Here is a 22,784-nt window from a genome sequence, read left to right as displayed (position 1 = left end):
ACCCTCGAGCACGAATGACTGCTCTATCGTTCACACTCTCTCACTGCAACTCCATCGACGAAGCACGGACACAAACGGCTCCTACTAAGTTACACTCTCTCTCGCTCTCGCTGCAACTTCATCTCACGAACACGAACGAACTCTCGATAGAATTGTAAGTTTATTTTTATTTATTTATTTTTAATTTTGAAATCTCAAACACTGTGGTAAAATTACTCCTACTAAGGTTTGATTTTGATCTTCACTTTGATGCATCTATGATCCATGTCTTTTGTTAATGCATTTGATATACATTGATTTCTTTATCAATTTGGGGATCTATATTTTCTTGGTTGATTCTATTGATTTACATGTATTATGGTGTTTATTTTACGATTTTGAGTAGTTAAAAACCCTTAATCGAGCAAAATTATGGTGTTTATTTTTTTTTTTTAAATATATGTTTAATTTTGAAAAGTTGGATTACTTTTCCTATTTCAAGCTTTGTTAGAAATGGCTGAAGCAAAGCCAGGTATGAGTATGAGGAAACCAGTGTTCACCAAGATTGATCAACTTCATCCATGCACAATTGAACATTCTTCAATTGGATATCACAACTAATTTTTTTCACAAATTCATTGAACTTTCCCTCCCTCAACATTTTTATAAGAATGTGACTTGTTGAATGGCCTTACACCATGTCATAAAGATATCAAAAAGAATTATTATGCTTCCAAATCATAAATGATTTCATTAAATTTGCAAGAACATGGAATTCATCCCAATTGATCACTCTATTGATCTACATGTATTATGGTGTTTATTTTACGATTTTTATGATTTATGATGATTTACGATTTTGATGATTTTTTACCCTTAATCGAGCAAAATTATAGTGCTTATTATTATTTTTAAATATATATTTGATTTTGAAAAGTTGGATTACTTTTTTCCTATTTCAAGCTTTGTTAGAAATCATAAATGATTTCATTGAATTTGCTTCCAAATTCAAAAAGAATTATTATGCTTCCAAATTATAAATGATTTCGTTGAATTTGCAAGAACATGGAATTCCTCCCAATTGATCACTCTATAAACCAATCCACCTTAATACAAGCACTAAGGCCCACTTAACTTAACTTTATAGGTTAAAAAAATGAAGTAAATTCTAGTGATGGATCAAAAGCCACAAAAAAAAAAAAGTTGATATATTCTTTCCTACACTATATATAGAGCCTCAATGCCTTTATCTTCCTCAACCAGCCCAACAATACTCATTAATTTGATTTCCTTCATTAACCCTCAATGCGTAGAGAGATCAGGGATCCTTTGGCATTCGATAGAGTTATAGGGGATGTTATTGACCCTTTTAATAGAACTCTACCTATTAGAGTCACTTATGGGACAAGAGAAGTTAACAATGGATGTGAGTTTAGACCTTCCATTGTTGAGATTGGAGGTGAAGGCCTAACAACCTTTTACACACTGGTAAGGTTTCAGTTCCGGTCCTCTTCAGCCATGTGCACGAATATACTTTTGATTTTGATAATTTTCTTGTTATTGGTTTACTTGATCTGATTTGAATTGATTATTACTTCACAGAGAATTACAATTCTCACATTGATGTATATATCTCTGATGCACATTTTGTGAAACCATTCACAATTGGTTTTGTCAGGTTTGCTATCAAAATGGGCAAGTTTTATGTTGTCTTTGTAGGGAGAAAGACCGGGATATTTTCCACCTAAGAAGATGTCACCAGTATGTGGATAGATATCCGTCAGCTTGTTACAAATCATTTTCATCGTATGAGGAAGCCACAAGGCACTTTATCGAAGATAGGTGTAATCGTAATATAGTTGAAGAGAAATTTCATGAAGTAGAGGATCAATTCAATGACTTGAAGCAAGAATTCTATGAAGTGGAACATGTGAAATTCAAGAAAAAATCAAATGTATTTAAGAGATTACATGTAATTTGTATAGTTATTTTCATATTGTCTTTAGTCATGGGTATGTATTTTCTTTGAACTTAGTAGATTTCCAGAGAATAATTGATTTTGGATCTTGATGAGTAAATATATATTGTATATTGGCTTTAATTATTTATTGCCTTTAGCTTATCTTGCATATAATTGTTTATTGCCTTTAGCCCAACCTCAACACCACCCCTTGTTTGTTTGAGACCAGCTATCTTCAGATTTCTTTACTAATATGCATTCCAACACGTTGAGTGATGTGGTTTCATTACCAAATATCAGGATTACAGATGAATATTGTATGATATTTAATGGGTATTTCGGAAACACACTAGAAATGTTTGGAAGAACAGGTTATGATGTGGTTGAAGGTATTCATGAGACATTAAGAAATGGGCTTGAAAGATACATAAGTGAAACTTCTGGAAGAGACATACATGGTTATCTAATGCTTTTTCATGAACTTCATCGTTTAAGCATCATGATATCGGCATGGCTACGAAGAATGTTACTTGGTCTGTCTTAATTGCTGGTGGAGAAGAAATGAGGGATTGAAACTCATATTACATTTTTGTATTCGAGCTAGTGAAGGAGGTTACCACATTTTTGGCATATAAACTTGTTTTGTGCAGTTATTTTTGAATGAGAAGTTATTTTAGTGGGAAATATCAAGTAAGAGTATTTTAGGTGGATCTGATTCAGCACTGAAGCTTGTGCTATGAGCTGCTATTTGGAATTACAGTGGGGAGTATTACCTCTCATTGATTTTCAAACTGAAGACATGTTTTCTATCTTTAATTCGTTAGCCCTAAAGCTTGCCTTTATCCCAAAATTCGTCTTCTTCAAACAAATTTGACCATATAAAAAACCCTTGATTTTCTATCTAGAAAATCCTTTATTTTCTATTTTCCAACAAGTCCTCTATCCAGTTTTGATGCTTGAAGATTGAACTGGATAGAATCTTAGTTATCTTCAGTGGGACTTATGGAAACTGCATTTTAGCTCAAAACTTACACGTTACTAAGTGATTGTGCTATTATAAGTAGAGAGATCTCCAATTTCAAAAACTTAAATGAATGAACACCAACAACACAATCTATTGTTTTTCTTCTCCAAAAGAATTCAATATATGTTTGAGACAGTTTAAAACATCAGATGTAGTAGGCTTTTAAGCTCTTAGTCTTAGGTGGAGCAAATCAGTGACAGATACTGATCTCTGGCAATTGTGCCCTTGAGTCCCCAAACAATAAACTGGATGTTGTGGCACCCAAGTGTGCCCAAGTTTTTTCCAAGTAAATTACATTACGTGGAAGGAAGGTTGTGCTCGAAACTAGACACAGGAGAACTGTCCACCTCAACCACATTTGATAACAAAATTAACATCAAATATCTTATTATTAGTGGAGATAATAAATCATCTCCATTGTCACCTAAATTCACCCAAACAAATTGCTCTAAATCTAATAGTACTAACCCAACATTGGATTTAGCAATTTGCACAAGACCACAATAGCTAGGGAGCAAAAATGAAGATCCCAAGATATCTTTGGATAGAATTAAATGGGGTATAAAGATTTCTGCAGCCAACCCAAAATTTTCAAATAAGGCTTCAATTATGATGCTGACCCTAACAATAATTAGCTAACATTTTTTTCCATTGCACCAAATATCAAAACAAACCACATACCAACTGGCGATTAGAAAGTAAGAGCTATGTAATCATTTAAGCATAATAAACCTTCATTTGTTAATGCCCCTCCCAACCCCTTAGCTATCTTCAACAATACCTCTCTCTCTGAGAGAGAGAGAGAGAGAGAGAGAATGAGTTATAGAATTCAAAATGTTAACAACAAAAGGTGTTTGCCTTCTCTTGCAGGGTAACAAGTAGGCTATCAAAGCTCTTCTTGAAGGAATCCACTCCTTCGAGTTCAAGTTGAGCTGCAACTTCATCCCAGTCAATCCCCAACTTTTCAAGTGCGCTGTAAATGCCTTCGGCCTCCAATAGAATGTCCTTGAGACAGTACCATGGTCAATGAAAGCTTGGAGAGCCTGGTCGAGCATGGTTGAAACCTGACCAACATATAACATGTTCCACACCGATGATAACAGCTAACCAGCTAAGGAGTCATGATCTTTCAAGGACAGGTTTCATAAATCATGCTTACACTGAAATGAGAAAATCAAAAGAAAGGCTTCATCTCCAATTTAAGGACGAACAATAGAATATTATCCAACGCAGATTAGAAAATTGATAATAGAGATAACAGTTTGTCACCTGTACAATTGCAATGTGTAGAAGTACACCGCACAATCCAACTACAATAGAGGTCAATCCAACTACAATAGAGGTTGCAGCCATGACAGCAGTACCTGTTAAATACAACTACTATCATCTCATCTGTGGCAGTAAGCACTGCCGAGCCACATAAATCTTGCAATGGTACTTGTAAGTTTTCAATTTTATTTGTATTCCCTTCGATTTGATCTAGTGTTTTAAGTTTAACCGTCGGATCTTGAAAAAATAAATACAAGCAGATACGAAGTAGAACCAAATGATACTCTCAAGTTTAAGATCAGAACCATACCAAGACTGAACATGGCCATCCCAAGACCAACATCTGCTACGAAGTAGAACCAAATGAGCCTGGTCATCACACTAGCTGGAGGCATCGAAGTGGGCTTGGAGTCACCATGAGTAATATTCTTGGGATGGAGCTCCGTAGTAGAGCTCGAACCAAGCTTTGATAGGCTCGGGCCATCTCGGTCTACCCCATTAGGAGCTGCCCTGCTTTCGAAGTTGAATTCATCTCGACCAAACTCACCAAATAGACTGCAAAACTGGCACATAAAATGTCAACACCCATTCTGACATGGCAATAGTCATAACAATTTGATATGTCAGAACATAATATTTGGGATCAGAGTAATAAGACTACCCACAATATAATCATGGAGAGATTGAACCTTTTGAACAAGGAAGGCCTGGAAATGCAATACAAGTAGCAAAAAACAGCAAGTTTGAAAACCCATGTCTCTAATCAGATTTACTGAACAAAAAACAGCAACTTGCTCCAACATGTTTGTTAACTCAATGGAAATGCCTCATGATCGCTTTCCATGTCCTGACCCAATTCTTGAATATCATCATTATCTATTAAAAAAAAAAATTATAAATAAGACTGTACAATATAAATAAATGTTTTAAAGTGATATTTTTTCTTACAAAGATAATTTCACTTACCTTGGGTTGTAGAACATGTCTGCTTTTTATATGGATTTATAGGAGATATTCGTTTGTCGTGTCCGAATGCTTTACATGATGCACACTTTCGTTTCTTCTTTTGTTGGCTCAACTCATTACTACTTTTTAATCTACCTGTACATTCAACCTTTCCTTTGCCCTTCTCATCTTTCTTCCTACCCTTTGTTTGCGAGACATTCAGGTCTAAAAGTAACAACTGTGATGCATCAACTACAGCTGGGGATGCATCAACTACAACTTCATGTTCTAACATTTCATCGCATTGAATTTTAGAAAGTTTTTTGGATAGTTCATTTAAGGTATTCGTGAAGATTTCGTATCTCTTCATTGAAGTTGATGCAAAACTAGCTAATGTAATAGCTTGTTGACACATATTGCCAAATCTCAATGCAACTGGCGATTATTTCCCATCGATCATTACTTCTGAATCCATCACCCTAAATTTGTTTGCCCTTTCCTCCATCTTCCAAGAATAAAGTGTGACGGTATACTATCAATGTCGAGACAGAAAAACACCTTTAGAAAATGCCGACATATTATTCCAACGAATTCAAATTTCTTACATTCACATGCACCCTCGTAAGTATCCAAATTTAACTTCAACACAAACTCCTCGGACTTACCAAACTTAGTTGTCATCCGATACGTGTGAAATCTATCATCGATTCCTATTTCTTCAACTTTAAGTCGATTCACTTGGAGCCATTCTTTCCTGAGTTTCTCAAACATATTTTTAGTATACACTGTCGCAGCATGTTTGAGAAGTAACTCGTCATTCTTCACATATCGAAACTTGTGTTCTGATTTAAAATCTTCATCGGTCTCATTTGTAACAAGCTTTTTCAATGCTTCCTCATACTTGACTACAAATTCTCTTAGATTTGTCTTCCATGTAACGAACCCATCAAAGAATGCATTAATACTCTCACTACGGCCAGTAGTATTCATGCCAGCAAAAAAACAACCCCGATTATACACAGGCACCCAAGACTCTCACAAATAAAATAATTGTTCAAGCCATTCATTTCCTTACAATCCATGCTCTACAATCAAGTTCTTCCAATTCTTTTCAAACTCTTCTCCCGTGTATGTCGACCAAATACACCTCTCTAATTTACTTTTGAAATCACAAGTTTCAAAGTATTTATAAGCCAACTTCTCAGGAAACTTCTTCATGATGTGTCAAATGCAAAGGCGATGACGTGTATTAGGAAAAATTTTGGCAATCGCATTCCTCATTGCCAAATCTTGATCGGTGATCATCGATATTAGGTGATGTCCTCCCATAGCCTTAAGTCAAGTCTCAAATAACCATAAGAAGGTTGTCTCTGTCTCATCTTGTAGAAGAGCACACCCAAATTGTATAGATTGAAAGTGGTGGTTTACTTCAGTAAATGGAGCGAACGGCATATCATATTTATTTGTCCGATAAGTCGTGTCGAATGTCACCACATCACCAAAATATTCATACGACAATCTAGACCTTGCATCCACCCCAAAGAAATTCGTTGCCCTCATCTCATCATCGCATTGTATTGCATAAAAGAATTGTGGATTTTCAGCCTATTTGTTTTGAAGTAATTTAATACTGACTGTGCATCCCCTACCTCCAACTCTCTATGCCTAACATTCCTCAAGTGATTGTAACAATCCCTACCATCAAAGCCAATTAGATCTCCACCAAGAATGGTTGGCACTTTAATGATTTGAATATTTTCTCTTCTGAATGTTTCCACTAAATCCTTAGCTACTGTAGGCATACAACGATTTGATCTCATCCTCATTCTCTTCGATGGTGTGCCTACCTTGTGAATATGGCCATCGTCGAAAACGAACACTCTCCATTTTGCGGTCCACTTGTAATCGTGTATAACACGCATCATAACCTTACATCCACATTTAACGGTTGAAGAACTTCTTCTGATTATCTTATTTGCGCTTTCATTCACAATTGTTGCTTCAACATCTTTTTCTGTTGCCTTATATTTGCCTTGATGTGTGCAAACATATGTCATTCCAGTTATCTCATTTGAACCTTGTCGACACTTAGTAGTTGTTTGAATACGAATAGAAAATCCTTCTTGATGCCCGTAATCTTCATAATACTTCTTGACTTCTTCAATTGAATCAAAGATCATCCCCACATACGATACATTCAACTTTTCAACATTTTTTATAGGACTCTCGCAATCAACATGTTCTCCACTATCTACTTGGATTCTCGATGAAGATCTCATAGTTTCACCAATAGTCGCTTCCCCACACTTGTCAACGCCAATTGTATCCATGAAATATTTTCACTGATACATTAAATCACAATCAATGCATTAAAGAAAGATTCAAAGTTATGCCAATCGTATGCCTTCATTGAAGGTAATGGAAAACTATCTAAAGAATCAATGTTATTCCAAAATAAACTTGTGAGTCAGAAGGCTGAACCTTTTGAACATCTTTCCAATAATACTCATAACCAACTCTACCAAGACCTCCTCCCATCCCTTGACTAATACCATAAACTACCACAACTCCCCAAACAAAACTCCAATGCATTTCCCTATAAAAGCATTCTGAACCAATCCAGGGGTGCACAACTTGAAACCCAACATCCCTCTTTGAGTCTCTTCTTCTCAGCCTTCCAATCAAGTGGAAGGCTCTCTTCCTCCTCCACTAGAAAAAAATTCCAAAAAATAACCACCACCCAATTCAAAACTCATTGTTTTTGAAGTGGGTATCTCGATTTCTAATTGAAATTCCTCAAAAATGGGAATTTCTAAACTACCCAGCAAATAAACAACTTCAGTTATTCCCGAAGTAGGTGTCTCGATTTCGATTCAATGTTTTCGAAGTGGGTATCTCGATTTCTAAACGAAATTCCTCAAAAATGTAAATTTTTGAACTACCCAACAAACAAAAAAATTCAGTTATTCTTGAAGTGGGTGTCTCGATTTCGATTCATTGTTTTCGAAGTGGGTATCTCAATTTCTAATTGAAATTCCAGAAAAATGGGAATTTCTGAACTACCCAACAAACAAAAAAATTCAGTTATACCTGAAGTTGTCTCAATTTCGATTCACTATTTTCGAAGTGGGTATCTCGATTTCTAATTGAAATTCCTCAAAAATAGAAATATCTTAACTACCCAACAAACAAAAAAATTCAGTTATTCCTAAAATAGGGGTCTCGATTTCGATTCAATTTGTCAGAAAAATAGGATTTTTTAACTACTCAAAATCGTAAAATAAACACCATAATACATGTAAATCAATAGAATCAACCAAGAAAATATAGATCTCCAAATTGATAAAGAAATCAATGTATATCAAATGCATTAACAAAAGACATGGATCATAGATGCATCAAAGTGAGGATCAAAATCAAACCTTAGTAGGAGTAATTTTACCACAGTGTTTGATATTTCAAAATTAAAAATAAATAAATAAAAATAAACTTACAGTTCTATCAAGAATTCGTTCATGTTCATAAGATGAAATTGCAGCGAAAGCGAGAGAGAGTGTAACTTAGTAGGAGCCGTTCGTGTCCGTGCTTCGTCAATGGAGTTGCAGTGATAGAGCAGTCGTTCGTGCTCGAGGGTTTCAGCAAAGAGAGAGAGAGAGAGAGAGTTCAAGGGTTCAGAGAGAGAGAGAGAGAGGAGACGAGAACTCTCTCTGTTGTTGTAATTGTGCCAGGGAGGTGGCACTAATAATCACAAAAAAGACGGATGGCGCTGTAAAAAGCCATAAATTATAACTTAAATGCAACGTGCAATCTCGACCATCCAATCGTTATATATCCAACGGTCGAGTTTCTTTTGTTAAAACGACTATTAAAACATGTTAAAACAGAGGCATCCGAACGCCTCCCATATATATATATATAGGGTAGCGTTCAATGGCTAACTTTTTGGCAACACATTTTTCAAAACATGAGTTAGAAGTTTTGGAATGGGCTGATTTTTGGTGAGGATGATCTCTACGGTGAGGAGATCATCCTCACCAAAAATCATCCCATTCCAAAACTTCTAACCCATGTTTACAAGTTGAAAAATCGTGGACCGTCCATTTTTTGTAAACTGTTTTTGATGGGGTTAGAAGTTTTGGAATGGGCTGATTTTTGGTGATGATGATCTCCTCACTGTAGAGATCATCCTCACCAAAAATCAGCCCATTCCAAAACTTATAACTCATGTTTTGAAAAATGTTTTGCCAAAAAGTTTGCTAAAAAGTTTGCCATTGAACGTGACCCATATATATATATGAGTCGGTTCCGTAGACACATAAAGCTATAACGTTTTTGTCTTATATGGTTAAAAAGATTCGGAATAGGCTGATTTTTTGTGAGCATGATCTCTATGGTGAGGGGATCATCCTTGCAAAAAATCAACCCATTACAAAACTTCTAACCCCATCAAAACTGATTTACAAAAATTGAACTCTTTAAAAATTCTCAATTTGTAAACATGGGGCTAGAAGTTTCATAATAGGCTGATTTTTGGCAACGATGATCTCATCACCATAGAGATTATCCTTACAAAAAATCAGCCCATTCCAAACATTTTTTCCCATGTAAGACAAAATACATTATAGCTTTATGAGTAGCTTTATGTGTATACGGATCCTAATCCTATATACATGTGGAGTTGCGTTTGAGTGACCTCAAGATTATGCCTCATGTAGTACATCCATGGTTTTTAAACTCGGTATCGCGTCTCGTCTCTTTCAGCTCCGATACCGACACGTCTCGGACGAGTTTTTCGATACGTTTGAGACGTCTCGTAAGATAACTTAAAAAATATAACGTGAGACATAAAACTCGGTCAAAAAAATCACTTTGTGAGTTAGTCTCGTTCAGCTCTGATACCGAGTTAACTCGGGCGATATGTTTCGGTCTCGGACGAGTTTAAAAACCATGAGTACATCTTGATGTTAATGTTTATAGGTACCGTGCATGCTTTTTCACTTGCATCTCGATGACAAGCATCTAGGGTTCGTATACACTTTCTCGTTAGAATGTACGATGTGAAGTACAATCTTGAGGTCACTTCAGCATCATATCAGGATAAGTATCATTGAGATCTGTGTTATCAACATACTCAACAAATAATTATCTACCAAGTCATAGTTTATCCTCGTCCGAGACGAGTTGATTCGTCTTAGACAACTCGGTACCGTCCATAAGCGTGACGCCAAACCGAGATTTCAAATTCAAACCATGGTCTAAATTTCTTTAGAAGCAGAAAAACAAAAAGACTGCAAAAGCCAAGAAGACACCCTCCACTACTCGTAACAGCTTAGAGAGAGAGAGAGAGAGAGAGAGAGAGAGAGTTCTATTCATTTAAATTCTCTCAATGGCAATTTAAAAACTTAAAATGTGTTCGTCTCAGTGAGAAGGAGAGAGAGAGAGAGAGAGAACAAGATTCAATCAAAGAAGATTGATGGATCCCTCTAGAAGCATCTTCGTGATACGTGAACAATACCTCATCAATTACAGAAGCTTAATCTTAAATTTTTACGGAACTCCAATTCATACCATTGTCACCTCAGATCCTGACGTCGTCAAGAAATGGATTTACAAAACATTGCGACTCCGTGTATTACATCGCGACCGATTCCTTGTTGGACTCGGTGTCCAAATGAATTGTTTTTTTACAGACACTCTTCAACTCTGCGTGGGAAAACGTTGCCTCATTTTCCAACTCAGATATGCCCAGTGGATTCCCTCTGTCCTTCGATCATTCCTAACCGACCCAAGAACCACTTTCGTTGGAATCTTGAACCATAGGGATGCGTATTCGCTCTTAAAATCGAGACATAGGTTACGGGTTTTGTCCCCAATTCTTAATCTTGGATACTATGTGGCACTAAACAGGGGAGAAGAACGGATGATTAGGGCTTCTTTGCAGATGTTGGCGAGTGAATTTCTGGGTTATCGACAACGGATGTGGACGACAATTCCACGGATGGAAAGGAGCTCATGGGATGCTTATTGGCTAAGCCATGAGCAGATTGTGTACGCTAGCGTTGATGCATATGTGTCGTTTGAGATCGGCAGAAGATTGAGGATATGGGAACCCAGAGTCAAATACGGTGTCTGGAGTCCTCTGATTTTCATGATTTTGTGGTGTTTTTTTGGACAAAATCGCGAGGGAGTTGCGCTTTGATTGATGGGTTTCTTTTCCTTCTGTTTTTTTTTAATAACAACACACGTTTGGGTGATCGAGTAACAAATTGAATAGATGAGTGAGTTTCCATTACTGTATCTTTCTTTCTTTTAGGATTTTACAAGAACACGAGTAGTTGTAGTTCTGTGGAGGATGTTAGGGAGAGAGAGAGGGAGAGAGATATATGATCATTTTTGTCTTTTGTGCTTTCTTGAATCAAACATGTTAATACGTATAGAAGGTCTAATGCAATTGCTGCTTTTCTAAATCTTTGAAATCAATTTTACATCCTGTCCAATTTTAAGAGAATAAAATTGAGGGGGTAGAGAGAGAGAGAGAGAGAGAGTAGCTATTGAAGTGATTTGAGGAATTAATAATTCCGGCTCACTGTTCATTTTAATTATCAAAATGTGAACGATAACAAATTTGAAAGCTTTTAAAGATACTATTTCACATGTTTAAAGTGGCATTTAAACTTGTCACTTTAAACCTACAAAATAATTCTCGTTTTTTTTTTATAACCAAAGCATGATTGTTCACATTTTGATAATTAAAATAAATGGTGAGCCAGAATCATAAATAACTCATTTTTAACTTACGAAATAATAATCTACTCTTAAAATTGATTGTTTCACAAGAGAGATAATAAAATTAGAGAGATATTATTGAAAAGATTAATATTAAACTGATTCAAAAGAAAAAATAATCCTCAAATGAGATGGAATGTGCACAAAACCAAATGTTTTTTCCTCGTGTATATCAGGGAAAAATTTTATGATTTTGCACATTTCACGTCAATTGAGTTTTTTTTTTCCAGTCATTTTAAAAGGAGGAGAAAAAATGCAATAAACTTGAAAGTTGTCCATTTTGTTTTACGAAAGATAAAGATCGAGAAGGGAACGGATGATTCATCCTATTTTATCATATAAATATCTCAAGGTTAAAAATTTCATCAAGATGCAATGATTCGATCAAGAGAAAAATCGATATTGTAGTGACCAAAGTGTTCAAATACATTTTGACATAATCTAATATTTTTTTAAAGAAAAATGTTCAACCATCTTCCTATAACAATGGCTCCAACACTACTCTAACGTGGTAGTTCTTATAGAATCATAGATGCTTTTCCTTGAGATAGGAGTCTTGTGCATTTAAGGAAAATCGATGGTTATCTGTACACACAATGTTGAAGGCAATGTTGTAGGAAGTCAATGTAACACGGCCCTTTTCCTAAACAGTCAATGTTTCTTACCGATATCGATCAATATTAATGTGGGGGGAAAGATTTGGTGTACATATTGAAGAAAGAAGAGCAAAATGTGATTATATTTGAATGAATTAAAGCTTTAAAAAATGAGTAATGGAAAGTGGAAACTCTTTTTAGAAGATTTTCATTGATTAGCAAAAGGTGCATTTCAATTACTCTTTCGAAGCTATTGAATTTTCAGTAGTCCGGTACTGAGTTCCACACTTTAGGGAAAAGAAGTAATTTGATAAATATCCCTGGAAAGTGAATCTAATTGACATACCTCCCCATATGCGAAAAATGAATAAACGGTTTAGATGATAGATCATCCATAATTGATGAGTGTTTAGGATTGCCATGTCCTATCAATCTTTGTATGAGATGGCTTATATCAAATTGAAACTGGTGAGAAAACATAATGTTGATGCGTTGCCTATCGAAGTTCGGATTTGGTAATTATTAAGTGGGAAGTTCTATTTGGTTAATTCCAGAAAGTTTTACAAAAAATAAATCATTTACCATTATTAAATAAATTATTTCTTATTTGATGCAGAACACATTCCAACAAGGAAAGAGATTCACCATGGAGTTACTTGATAGTCCATTTAGAAAAAAAAAATTCTTAATGGTCCCTAGTTATTGTCAAGCTCCCCACTTTTTATTATTTCTTGAGGTCAACATTTTTATTGTTGAACTCACCACTTATTATTGTCGAGCTCACCACTTTTTACTTATTGTCAAGGTCACCGCTTTTTATTGTTGACCTAGACAATTTTTTAAATTGTCAAACTTGACGCTATAAAACTCACCACCCGTTTTCATTTTTTTGAGATTTTTGACTAAAATACATGAAAAGATCAACTAAAACTTGACATAATGACTTGTCTAGATGATTTCAAATCAAAAGAACCATATTTAATCAATTTTCATCAAAATCAAAGCAAAAAAATCGTTGTTTTCTACATATGTCTTCAAAATACTTGAAAATTGCTTCGGCTTCTTCTTCTTTCTCAAATCCTTAGTGTCAGGATGAAGTCTCCTAAACTCAATTCAGCTGCCTAAATTGCAATTTTTTGAATGAAAATGGTGAGTTCGAACGGCTAAGGCACATTTTATGTTTCAATTGTGAGAAATGTGAGAAATGTGAGGAGTGAGGTTCAAGGATTGATTAGAAATTTTTTTTTTTACTAAATGGACTACTAAGATAAGCCCTAAAAATTAGGGACTATTTAGAAAAAAGTTTATCTGCCAAGGACATTTAAATAATTTTCCCTTTAAATATGGGACAAGGACTGTGAGGACTCTTTATTGAGAATATGAACCGATTAGTCCATTGGAAAAGTATATGGACCATTTAAGTCCCACGTAATAAGGATTTTTGAAGATTTTTGAAGATTTTTTTAGGAAAAATACCCTTTTAACAACTTTACAAAGTGGTTTAATCTAAAAATATACTGAATTTAATATAATAAAAAAAAACTTGACCAATTTATTTGGTTGATAATATTTTTGTGAAAATAAAAAATAAATATTTTAATTTATTAAAATATATTTATAAATTCAATATAATTTTATTTGACTCATTTAAGTGGACTTGCTATTTTTTTTAGTTGAATCAATTAGATGAACATTCAAGTCGAGTTTTAAAATAATGTTTTAATTATTTGTATTTTTTAATAAACATAGATCAAATTAGTTTGATGATGATGATAACCATACTCATCTCCATCGTCATTATCATCTATGTGAATTAAATATCACTAGTTTTGAGTAGAGAAAACAAGGACTTTTTTTTTTTTCATTGTTATATCAGAGATGACTATAGTCAAAGGACAAGTCATGAATTTTAAAACATAGGATTACTTCAAATATTCTCAAATAAACATGTTTCTTTAAACCTCAAAATTTGTTGAAAGTGTAATTACGGCATTTTTCACTTCAAAAATCTTTTTTAGACTAATATTTGATCAAATGAGTCTAAAGAGTCCATATATTTTTCACAAGGGACTTTTTGGTACATATTTTCAAAAAATAGGTCTTTGGGGTCATTGTCCCTTAAATAATCAAGTGTTGGGTCGGGTTTGGAAGCTAAGTCCATTCAACAACCTGGCCTATAAATACACTAAAATACATCTGAGTCAGGCCAGACTTTGAGCTACCATTTTTATTATTTTGTCAGACAAGATTACTACATGGATCGATTTGAGACCCTTAAATCCCAGATAGTACAGTCCATATCATAATTGTATATGCAAAAACTTGCACTACGTCAAGATTCCCACTGAATTATAATTTCTCCCTTTCTTAAGAACCTGGGTGTGCCTGCAATAACACCTCTTCGACACCCAAGTCAGATCCTTAGTACAAGAAAAATAGTATTTAGGATTTTTTAGAGCGAAAATCGTGTACCTTAGCAGTGTCATATGTCTTTCTATCTATAAAGGCTTCTTTCATGATTTTCCCCATGATTTTCACTCTTTCCGTTTCAACTGTTTCCACCCTTTTCAGGATTCCCCTTGATTCACGCCAATATGGTTAAATTTTCAATTCTCGAGGATTCGATGTTTCCGAACTTTTGTCATAGACCCTTGGAATCTCAGTTTAAGAAGTTGATTGACCTCCCCCTCTTCCGATCTCATAAATGCCACGTGCATTTTTAAAAAAATGTCCTCCACAATACCCCCTCCTAGAGCTTTGGATCTAGATTCGAGGTGTCGAGACAAGTTTATTAATTATCAACACGTGGCAACTTTCTATTGGATTGTTACTGTTTAGTTTTCCTTTCACCTTCTGCCTTTGGCATTAAATTCGAAGTTTGACCATTCAAACTTCCATAACAACACTTTTAATAATTCTCTCATGCAGTGCGCTGCCGACTATCTCATATTGGTAAGCGTGAATGTCTACTACGGCACATTTATGTGTTGCGCACACGTGTCACGTTTCATGTGGTTGTTTTCGCACGCGTGTTTGTACCATTTTTCGTTTCCCGTGAGCACTTAATGCTTCGACAATTCATCATTACCATATTATTCAAGTCAATTTCAAACTTCCATTCTTTACGTATCTCGATGCCTTTGAGGTTTATAAATACCCCCTTCTCCTTCACATTTTATTTTTTACTTTTTCTCTCCACTCTGTTTCCTCTCTGATTTCTTGCTCTTAGAATTTTTTTGTCTACCATTATTGACCTTTCTTGCTCGGTTCTTGTGATGCTCAATGGAAACATCTTCGAGAGATCTTTGAAGGTCATAGTCCTACTATTTTCCCTCTCCTCTGATCCTTTTCCTTTTTATTTTGTTTTTTCTTATCTCCCTTCTTCGATGGCTAGGCGAAATCGTATTCCCCCGCTTGCACTTCACTCTCTAAGGTCAAGGATACTTATGTTATCCCTAACGTTGTGGGTACCTCTTATGCGGAGGAACCCTTTCTTTTCAGGGGCTCCACTATAGTATATTGGGGGAAACTTAAGGCTGGTCTACGAGTTCCTCTAAGTAGGTAACTTGGGAGGTCTTAAATATCTATAGAAGGGTGCCCGGGAAAATGAGTGGTAATTTCTACCAACTTATCTATACCATCGAGTAAATGAATGCTCGGTTAGAAGAATGGTTGAAGCTCGGGCTTCTTAATATAAGGGCCCAATTTTCCTTAAGGAAGTGCCCCAAAAAATTGGGTTACTCAGAGGAGAGGGAAATCATCCTTATTTGAGCTCTTTGACTCAGATAAGGACTAGTTTTTATTCCCAATCATGTTTTTTGGTCGATGAGAAAGTATACCTGGGGACGAATTTCCCTCGCTCGCCTTTAACTCCTTCAACCGAGTTGGTAAGTTTGTTTTTTGAGCTTGATCCATCTTTTCTCTTATTATTTTGGAATTTAACTTCCATTCTTTTTTTATTTGGCCTATCTTGGCAAAGACAAAATGGTTCCAGATTCGGTGGTGATAAACCATATGCTCTCCGATTAAGAGTTATACCACCGAGTCATCGACTTTCTCGCTCCCGCAAACTCTCATGGTGAGGGAGAGCAAGTGAGACACTCGTTCGCCAAGCCTCATGTTTTCGAGGGACTTTGAGAGGCTCCTAACGACGACTTTGAAGACATGTATCTCCACTCCAACCGCCTCATCCCCGTCGACTCATACGTTTCAGATGATGAGGTGTTGGAGGTGCAGCCTTCTCCTCCTCTAGAGGAAGAAAAAGACGAGCAACCTATGTTGAAAAGGTTGATGAGGGCTATCAATTCCCTTCCCCTCATATTCCTACTCCTCCTCCCTCTCCCGTTATTTTGACCTCTACTCCAGCTCTTGTTTTGGCTCTAGCCTAGACCTTAGCCTCTGGATCGGGGTCTAGGGATGGCGACCCTCCAGATATTCCCTAGGTCATCTCCCCATTTGTGGCGGCCACCCAGTCATAGACCAATGTGTCGCGCGTTCTCCAATTCTCGGATTGTGTGAGCCATGTTTGAATTGTCCTATCTCCCTAAGGATATGGCGCTTACCAACAAACACTTTTCAGAAGATCCACCTCGGTTCTTCAGCGATATTTTTCGAGTTATGGCCACGATAAAAAGTTCTCATTTTTTCATTTTAGTATTCTTTGATTTTTGTGCTGACTTCTAATCCATTTTTCGTTTGTCTTTCAAGTTCAGCACGGGATCCTCAAGTTCGGACAATCGAGGGATACGACCATTACTGATCATGATGTTGTCGAAGCAGTTACCAAGAAGCTACAGAGCGAGAGGGATGGTGCAGCCTCCTACAACTTGAAGGTTCAGGATGACTTGGATGCCCTGAGATAAGTTCAGAGGAACAATTGGAACAGGTGAAGAAAGATCTAATCTCAGCTCAAGAGGAGCTCGCCCTCATGAAAAGGTAGTTGGAGACCAAGGAGGCGGAGAATGAGAGGGAGCTTCAAGATCATCTCAACCTCCTCCAAGCCCAACTCAATGACTCGGAATCGGCTTGGGAGAAGTCCTGTAATAAGTTGAAGGCCAAGTTAAAGAAGGCTGAGCTGGCCTCGGAGGGAAAGTCTGCTTCATTGCTGGTCGATCCATCTAAAGGTTCCAAAATTGCCAAGGAAGCCTCCCTCCCCCCTTTCGATGTTGCTAATCCCACCCCCACTGTTTAGGAGTTTTTCTTATAATTTATATTTTTCTTTCTTTAATGTAATTAATAAAAATACTTGTAATGAAATATCCATTTCATCAGAATGACACTTTATTATTATTTTCTTAATTTTCTTTTATGTTAACTGCTTGACTTACAGAGTCATAGTAAAATTTAACTTCCATAGTAAGCTTAAGACTGAAATCTTTCCAACCCCAAACGGTCGGGTTTGGCTTTCGTAATGAGCCAAAACTTTTCAACCCCAAATAGTCGAGTTTGGGCTTGGCTCCCATTAATGAACCAAGACTTTCCAACTCCAATTAGTCAAGCTTAACTCCCAAACGGTTAGGATTGGCTCCTATAATGAGCCAAGACTTTCTAACTCCAAATGGTCGGGCTTGACTCTCATAATGAGCAAAGATTTTCCAACCCTAAAAGGTCGGGCTTGACTCTCATAATAAGCCAAGACTTTTGAACTCCAAAGAAAGATCATATTGTTAGGAAGTAGAAAATTCATTAATAATATTTCTAAATATTAAAAGCATTCTATGGTAACATAATTATATCCCCCATTCTAATTTTCAAATAATAAGTTTCCCCTTATTTGTATATGACATACGGTATTTCCCAATTTTCCTTGAGTTTTTCGTTGTTCAACGCTTGCGTGTTTTGAAAATATTTTTGCGGGACCATATCTCCCACTTTGAATGTTCTCCTCTGAACTTTTCGATCATAAGATCTCTTCAACTATTGTTGATATCTACTAAATCTCTCCATTACCCATTCTCTTGTTTTGTCCAACCAATTAAGATTCCATGCCAACAATTCCTCATTATTATGAGTCTCGGCAACTTGTGTTCTAATCGTAAGAACTTGTACTTTAGTCGGAATTATGGCTTCTATTCCATAGGCTAATGCGAACAGTGTCATATCAGTAACTCATCTCGGTGTCGTTTGGTATAACCATAATACGTTGTGTAGTTCATCCACCCATCTTGCCTTGTGTTCGTCCAACCTTTCTTTTAAATTGTCCAGGATCATCATGTTCGAAGCTTCGACTTAGCCGTTACCTTGAGGATACCTAAGTGGTGATTAAAGTTAGTGCATTCCGTATGTTTTGCAGTAAATGAGAACTCAGTTTCCCTTGATTTGCGTTGCATTGTCTGAAACTACTACATATGGGATCCTGAACCACGTTATGATGTGCTCGCATATAAACTTGATGACCTCTTCCTCTCTGATCCGAGCCAAAAGGACTGCTTCTATCCATTTAATAAAATAGTTGATAACAACCATTATGAAAATCCTACCCCTGGATCTCTATGGTAACGATCTGACGATGTCCATTCCCCATGTTGTGAATGGCTAAGGAGTTTCCATTGGATGTAGTTCCTCGGCAGGTCGATGATTCATCTTTGCATGTCTCTAGTACTTATCACACAATCTCACGTACCGTTTACAATCCTCCTGCATCTTTGGTCAGAAATACCCCTGTGTTATCACCTTATTTCCCATTGATAATCCCCCTAAGTTATTTCTTCATATTCCCTCATGAATATCTGCCATCACCAATTCCAACTCTTCTGAATTCAGGCATTTCAACAATGGGTCCCCCAAATGACATTCTATACAGCTCTTCTTCGACTAACGTATACTTTCTAACTTTGTAAAACAAGTTTTTCGCCTTCTTTTTATCTTCGGGAATTGTTCATGTTTGACGATATTTGATGAAGTTGTCCATCTAGTTGTGAGTTTAGTCAATCTGCATGTATGTGTCTACTGTCTAATCAATACTCGACGCATATTGATATTCCACAAGAATTATTTGAGAAACAGAATCCCTGAGCATATATGCTATATAGGCTAATGAGTCAACATGCCTATTTTCATTTCTCAAGATCATGCTTATTTTTACTTCCGTAAAATTTTCGAGTCTTGCTTTTAGCATGGCTAGGTACTATGTCCTTCGTTCATCTTCCACTTGATATTCGTCATTATACTAATTAGCAACCAATTGGGAGTTAGTGAAAATCGTCAAATTTTAGTTCTCTAGCCATTTTTAGCCCATTCAGAGCTGCTTCATACTCCACTTCATTATATCAGACCCATATCCCAATTTCAGCATCTTTTCTATTTTGTTGTTATTTGGTATCACTAGGACTATCCCAATTCCCGACCCATTTGTAGACACTCCATTTTTGCATCCGCCTGATTAATCAACTCGTCAACCCGATCGTAATGATTCCCAATGATGGATGTGTATTCTATTACTTTATTTCGTTACCAGAAATGTTTCAGAAATCCGGATGAGGTATCTCAAACTGACAAAACCTTAGAAACCACGCTACGTTAGGAAAATACGATCCCAAAAACATAGAAATCATCATCGTGCAGACCAAAAAGAAGCTTCACGATAAAAAACACTAAAAATCGACCAAATTACCAAAATACCCCTAACCTCAAAATAACCCTATAGCCTATGTTACGCTTAGGAAAACTCTCTCGAACACATAAAATAACAAATCGGAACCAAATAAATCATTTCGCCAATTTTAACAGAATTTGATAAAATTACGAAAATGCCCCTCATAAAGTTCACAATCATTTCACACAAAAAAACTTCATAAATGACACAAACTAATATTTTCATTGAATTACTTATAAAAAATCGATTCTAAAATACCCTAGAACTTTAAAAACTGATTTGAAACGTGAAAAGTCCTCTCCGGTGGCAAATCGGTAATTTCACAATTTTCATAATTAAAAAATTCGAAATTAATAAATAAAACATTAAATAATTAAAGTGAAACATTAATGAAATTAATTTAAAAATCTGAACCTAAAAAATCGATCAATCGAACTTTTAGGTAAAATTGTTGAGGGTTCGTGGGATATTTCTTTAAGGACCCCTCCATTTGGGGGTCCAAAGAATTAAAGATATTTTAGAGGGTGGTTCTCCAAAAATTAAAAGTAAATCAAGAAAGATTGAAGTCAATGTATTAAAGTCAATCAAGTGAGACTGAAGTCAAAATTAAAGTCAATTAAGCAAGACTGAAGTCAAGATATTAAAAGTCAATCAATTAAGACTGAAGTCAAAACATTAAAAGTCAATCAAATAAGACCAAAATTCATAATAGAACTCTAATTAAATAATAACTCTATCTAATAGAGTTCTAACTTAAAAATAATTCTACCTAAAACAAGTCAAACTAAAACACAACTTTAATTAAAAGATCTCTAATTAAACACTAACTCTATCCAAATCAACCCCTAAAAACATCTATAAATAGAGATGCTCACACCTTATTTTCGTATCAAATCAAAACCCTAAGAGAAGTAGGTCTAGAAGCTCCCCTAGCCCCCCATAAACCCTAGTTTTGGAGTCCCAACTCCTTACCTAACATCCCCCCTTCAATTTTAGTCTAGAAAACCCCTAAAATCCCTCCAAAAACACCCATAAATCCGCAACAAACTTGAAGAGTTCAGATTCAAAAACAAGGAGATACCTTGATCTAGGAGATCCGAAGTCAAATCCGGAGACAGAACGACGCAAGGGAGTACAATACAAGGAGCTCTTTTGTCAGATCTGATGGAGCAAAATCCTTACTATCGAAAAGGTATGAAATTTTTTATTTTATTTTTATCTAGGTTTTTAGCAATGTGATATATTTGGGAAGTTAGTAGAGATCGACTTTGGTCGGGCGGGGTTGGTGCCTAAGACCTTCCAACCCCGTAACATGATCTCCGAATTCAGATTTTTTTATGTTAGATTAGTTCTTTTTATCCATGTTAGAGTCAGTTTGGTTCGTAGACCATAATAACTAGGTGGCGACTCCCAAACCTCAAGGGTCAAAAGCGGATCCGCGCACCCCGCGGATCGAGGGCGCTTTTAGTGGCGACTCCACTGGGGACTATTGAGGATCAAACTTGAAAAACCCCAAGTATGGGAGCATTGCCAAGATGACCTAGTTTTTTTTTTATTTAGTTGGATTTATTTTATTTTATTTTTCTGTTTATTTATTTTTTTTTTTTTCTTGATTGTAGATGATTTTGTGTATTGCATTTTTTTTTCCAATTAAGGATCACTTTTTTATGATCCCTAAATAATGAAAGATTCAAATTGACATATGAAAATGATGGAATGATGAAGGTTGGGACAGTAATGTTAAAACATTTTTACAAAATATTTTAGTGAGAATTAAGTCTGGGAACCTCTTAATAAAACGTAGATCTCATCGAGTAGATTAATTTAGAACTTGAGTTCACTCAATTTCGTTATCGGAAGCCTTAGATATCATCGATGCAAGTTCAATCTGTAAATCTGGAATTGTTGTTGAATGAAAGTTGGGACAGCAATGTTAAAACTTTTTTACAAAACATTCTAGTGAGAATTAAATCTAGGAACCTTTAATAAAACGTAGATCTCATCGATTAGATTAATTTAGAATCTGAGTTAACTCAATTTCATTACCGGAAGCCTTAGATATCATCGATGCAAGTTCAATCTGTAAATCTGGAATTGTTGCTGAATGAAGGTTGGGACAGCAATGTTAAAACTTTTTTACAAAACATTCTAGTGAGAATTAAATCTAGGAACCTCTTAATAAAACGTAGATCTCATCGATTAGATTAATTTAGAATCTGAGTTAACTCAATTTCATTACCGGAAGCCTTAGATATCATCGATGCAAGTTCAATCTGTAAATCTGGAATTGTTGCTGAATGAAGGTTGGGACAGCAATGTTAAAACGTTTTCACAGAATATTCTAGTGAGAATTAAGTCTGGGAACCTCTTAGTAAAACGTAGATCTCATCGAGTAGATTAATTTAGAACTTGAGTTCACTCGATTTCGTTATCAGAAGCCTTAGATATCATCGATGTAAATTCAATCTGTAAATCTGGAATTGTTTCTGAATGAAGGTTGGGACAGCAACGTTAAAACGTTTTTACAGAACATTCTGTTGAGAATTAAGTCTAGGCACCTGTTAATAAAATGTAGATCTCATCGAGTAGATTAATTTAAAACTTGAGTTCACTCGATTTCGTTATCGGGAG

The 22,784-nt window shown here is 35.8% G+C and overlaps 3 protein-coding genes across 3 annotated transcripts; 1 reads left to right on the top strand and 2 right to left on the bottom strand.

The window, feature by feature from the left end:
* Nucleotides 1-5,651: 5,651 nt before the first annotated feature.
* On the bottom strand, nucleotides 5,652-6,167 carry LOC147396182 (protein FAR1-RELATED SEQUENCE 5-like). Its single transcript, XM_086450069.1, has one exon. The coding sequence runs from the start codon at nucleotides 6,165-6,167 to the stop codon at nucleotides 5,652-5,654; it is 516 nt and encodes a 171-aa protein (XP_086306195.1).
* A 566-nt stretch (nucleotides 6,168-6,733) lies between these two features.
* LOC147396181 (protein FAR1-RELATED SEQUENCE 5-like) lies at nucleotides 6,734-7,507 on the bottom strand. The gene has a single exon (XM_086450068.1). It carries the CDS (start codon nucleotides 7,505-7,507, stop codon nucleotides 6,734-6,736), a length of 774 nt encoding a protein of 257 aa, XP_086306194.1.
* A 3,143-nt stretch (nucleotides 7,508-10,650) lies between these two features.
* Nucleotides 10,651-11,376, top strand: LOC147396180 (uncharacterized). The gene has a single exon (XM_086450067.1). The coding sequence runs from the start codon at nucleotides 10,651-10,653 to the stop codon at nucleotides 11,374-11,376; it is 726 nt and encodes a 241-aa protein (XP_086306193.1).
* Nucleotides 11,377-22,784: the final 11,408 nt, after the last annotated feature.

The sequence above is a fragment of the Akebia trifoliata genome, chromosome 8 (genome assembly GCF_017979445.1).
Source record: "Akebia trifoliata isolate Shusen 1 chromosome 8, ASM1797944v1, whole genome shotgun sequence".
In the NCBI taxonomy this organism is placed as follows: domain Eukaryota; kingdom Viridiplantae; phylum Streptophyta; class Magnoliopsida; order Ranunculales; family Lardizabalaceae; genus Akebia; species Akebia trifoliata.
Note: the sequence above shows the minus strand (reverse complement) of the source record. Positions and strands in the feature narration are given on the sequence as shown.